We start from the raw sequence: 4,365 nt of genomic DNA on the forward strand, positions 1-4,365 counted from the left end.
AAAAACAGAGTCAGATTTTTTAAAAAAAATTTTCACAGATACACAAAACCAAAATTGTGAATATTCATGAGGTACTACATGATGTTTTAGGGCACGTGTATGTTGTATAATGCTCAAATCAGAGTGAGCACATCTCTATTCTCAAACATTATCATTTAGGAAAAAAGGCTCAAAAATCCTTTTTGGCTTTTCTGAAGTGTACAGTGCGTTAGCATCATCTACACTACCTTACTGTGAAATCAGTGCAGAACCTTAAATCTTACCTAACACTGATGTAGCCATTTTTTAGGTACTGAAGAATGAGCCCAGGGCCTGCACAGGATGCAAGGCAAATACTGTGCCGCTGAGCTACATCTTCAATGCTTTAATCTCTTATTTTTAAATTTTGACACAGGGGCTTGCTAAATTGCCAGCCTGGCCCTGGGCTTGCCACCATTCCACCTGAGCCTCCTGAGTAGCTGGGCTTGCAGGCATATATCACCCAAGCCAGAGGCCAAGTTTTGAGCAGGTTTTGCTATGAAAGAGAACATAGTTGAGGGAGACATAAAGCCAAGGAATGCAGGAAATACTGATGTTATTCAAAATAAGCATTTAAGGGTCGGGGAGATAGCTCAGTAGAATAAGCGCTTGCCTGGTAAGTGCGAGGTCCTGAGTTCAATCCCTGGTACTGCAAAAGAAAAAACAAACAAACAAAAACACAAATTTTTTAAAAAGGAGGACATTTAAAAAAGGAGGGCATATTTGTTGTGGGAAGACTGTAATGACTAAAGGCATTTTAAAACCACTTTATAATGTATAAGGATTGTACATGATAATGTATGATTTCATCTTTCCTCCCAACAAAACTTAGGAAAATGGTCATGGGAAGTAGGATAAGAGAGGAAGATATACCTTTAAAGATATCTGTCATTAGTGTTCATTTCCATTGGTGGCCTGATAGTAATTGTTACTTAAGCTCAAATCCTTAGATTCTAAAATTTTCCCCCTGTACCAGAATACTGAGTATGTATTACATTCCCATATCTTGAATATCCTGGAGTTGAACTGCTGTGGGACAGGGTAGAGACAGAAAAGTATAGTGATTTAAGATATTAGATTTGGAGAAAGGAAACAAAGATTCTCAAAACTCAAATTTCTCTTTGACATTTTTCTAGCCACATGATTGTCAGTAAGCTTTAATTTTAATTAAAAGTTATACCTACATTTGGTGACTTCTTTCTCAGTTTTATACCAAGTGTTTTGTAAGATTATTTTAAAATCTTCAAAGGAAAACTTTTGTTCTGGAACTGGGAAAGACAAGATGAATGTACAGGTCAAAATTTTTGGAAAAAATGCTTAAATGTTTTCAAAGGAAATGATAATAAAGGGGGAAAAGAGATTAAAAGAGAGAATCCCAGATAGAAAAACAGTAGTGTCAAGGTCCAAGGTCAGTCTTACAGAAGGTGGGCCTCATGCATCTCTTCTGATTGTCATAAAAGCCATCAGGGGAATGAGATGAAGAGAGAGTGTGCAGAGAAGAAGTTCGACTAAAGTTAGATGAGGGAGAACACAAGAGCTTCTAGTGGCCTTACCTGCTGGAGTTGTGGCTTCGTTGGAGAGATTTCTGAGTATCAAACAGGAGGGTAAGAAAGTCCCTCTAGAAAAAAGACCTATAGAACTTGTAGAGAAGTGATTTTGAAGGTGCCAACCTTATTTATTTCTGATACAAACACGTTTACTGTTGAAGAAAGAATTTATTTTTATTTTTATTTTTGTAATTAGGAGAGGAGTTTGAACTGGGAGACAATAGTGAGACAGCAAAAGACAAGGAATGCTTTGGTTTAAGAAAACTCCTATTTAAGAATTAATCCTTAAGGAGTTTTCTTCCTTTGTTGACATGCTTTGGGCCACATACAATACAGAAAAGCTTTCTCCATTTGATTACTCACCAAGGCTGAGTTTTGATACTGGTTCTACTGGTCCATAATGCCCTGAGGAAACTATGATTTTATAAACACCTTGAAGTCAAGGTTCATGCACAATCCTTCATGATAATTACAATGACTATTTTCTAATTTTTTTTAAGGTCCAAAAGTGACAATGAAGCCTACATACCAGTAAGTATCTGAACTTGAGAACTGCAACTATAAGGCTCTGTGACTGCAGATCCAGAAGCAAACTGCCAGGGGCCATGTCAGCCTATAATATGACTTCCGCCCACCCAGCAGTCTTCTTGTTGCTGGGAATCCCAGGCCTGGAGGACCTACACATTTGGATTTCTATCCCTTTCTGCTCAGCCTATACACTGGCCTTGTTTGGTAACAGCACCCTCCTTTTAATCATTCGGGCTGATGTAGCCCTCCATGAACCCATGTACCTCTTTCTGGCCATGTTGGCAGCTATTGATTTAGTCCTCTCCTCATCAACGCTGCCCAAAATGCTTGCCATATTCTGGTTCAGAGACCAAGCCATCAGCTTCTATGGCTGTCTGGTGCAGATGTTCTTTCTCCACTCATTTGCCATCATGGAGTCGGCAATGCTCCTAGCTATGGCCTTTGACCGCTATGTGGCCATCTGCAAACCACTGCACTACACCGCAATCCTGACCAAGCCCCTTATCACCAAGATTGGCTTGGCCGCTGTGACCCGGGCTGTGACACTGATGACTCCACTCCCCTTTCTGCTGCGACGATTTCACTACTGCCGAGGCCCAGTGATCGCCCACTGCTACTGTGAACACATGGCTGTGGTGAGGCTGGCGTGTGGGGACACCCGCTTCAATAATATCTATGGCATTGCTGTGGCCATGTTTATTGTGGTATTGGACCTGCTGTTTGTTATCTTGTCTTATATTTTTATCCTTCAGGCAGTTCTCCAGTTGGCCTCTCAGGAAGCCCGCTACAAGGCATTTGGTACCTGTGTGTCTCACATAGGGGCCATCTTAGCTTTTTACATACCCGTGGTCATCTCCTCAGTCATGCACCGTGTGGCCCGTCAAGCTGCCCCCTATGTCCACATTCTTCTTGCCAATTTCTACCTGCTTTTCCCCCCCATGGTCAATCCCATCATTTATGGTGTCAAGACTAAGCAGATTCGTGATCGCTTCCTAGGACTATTCCTGAGGAAGGATGCCAAAGAAGGGTGAAGGACAGCTGAAGAGTGGATGGTGGCATGCTGCTGTTGCACGCAGGGTTCAGGAGGAAGTGGGAGGAGAGCAGAATCATCATGTTATTTTTTTCCCTAACACAATGGAAAAAATATACCAATGCTCAGAGACTGCAGTGGTTCAGGGCTCACAGGTCTGGCACTTCTGGTGCCCTCTTCATTCAAACTACTGGCTTTGCTGATCCTTCATATAAAGTTCTTATACTTTCTCTTCAGCAATTTGATGAATTGTCACCCACTGGCCTTTTGGTGAATTCAAATAAAAGTATAAAAACATCCTCCAGTTTATCTGCTTATGAGAATCCTGAGAGTACTTGGAGTCTTTGGCAATTCGGTGATCCATCCACTCACTCAAGACATGGCTGAGCTCCAACGATACAAGCAGTGCAGGAGTCCTGAGTCATAGGTGATTTTTAGTTTCTGACTAAACTCTGCCAGTGTTGGGAAATTTGCAACATTCCAGGGGTGCAGATTCCAAGTAAAACATCTTTGTCTGTCAGAAACCCATTTCTTTGAAAAAAGCCAGTTAGCCTTCCTTGACTCCTTCTTACCTCTCCACCCTCATAGCCATTCCAATCTCTTACTAAGCACTTTGAATAAGTCAGAGGCTGGCTTTTCATTAGACTCCATACCACATTCCTTGGACATCTGCTGAACTTATGTTTACAATAAGAATACAAGTTGTTTATCTTGGTAATACATTGGAATCCCCTTTATCTTACACCCTACATCTCCTCTTTTAATAGATATATTAGCAATTTTTTGAAATATATACAAAATTTGGTAGTTTCTTACTATGTTATCTACTGCCACCATGCATCAGAGTCCCCATCCTCTCTTCTCTAGATTAATGCTTTAGACTGTTAAGTCATCCCTCTTCTTTTATTTTTTAATTTTTTATCCCCCTTTCTTAATTTTTAAATTTTTTACCCATATTTTACCGCCACCTTGTTGTGATGCTGTCTTTGCAAAATCCAAAGAAAGCTTTAAAATATGCCAAATTATGTCATTTTTTTACTAATTTTTTTTCTGAAAGGAACCACTACAGAGCATCCCTATTATGGCCTAAAAGGTGCTTAAAAGATCAAGATCCTTAGCTAACCCCAGACAGTATAAAATATAATGGGAGCTACATTTAGAAGTGCAAAACAGGAGGGGCGGGGCCAAAGCCGGCCCTGGCGGCCATGTTGAGTCCCCGCCCTTCCTGTGGACGTCGCGCTG

At 40.9% G+C, this 4,365-nt stretch overlaps 1 protein-coding gene across 1 annotated transcript; it reads left to right on the top strand.

Annotated features, from left to right (window-relative positions):
• The first annotated feature begins 2,170 nt into the window (after positions 1-2,170).
• Positions 2,171-3,124, top strand: LOC101580018 (olfactory receptor 52K2). Its single transcript, XM_004642073.1, has one exon. It carries the CDS (start codon positions 2,171-2,173, stop codon positions 3,122-3,124), a length of 954 nt encoding a protein of 317 aa, XP_004642130.1.
• The last annotated feature ends 1,241 nt before the right edge of the window (positions 3,125-4,365 follow it).

Source organism: Octodon degus, unplaced genomic scaffold (assembly GCF_000260255.1).
Source record: "Octodon degus isolate 3935 unplaced genomic scaffold, OctDeg1.0 scaffold00146, whole genome shotgun sequence".
In the NCBI taxonomy this organism is placed as follows: Eukaryota; Metazoa; Chordata; class Mammalia; order Rodentia; family Octodontidae; genus Octodon; species Octodon degus.

Coding starts and splice junctions, on each gene's coding strand:
- LOC101580018 (XM_004642073.1), top strand. CDS start 2,171: ATGTCAGCCTATAATATGACTTCCGCCCACCCAGCAGTCTTCTTGTTG.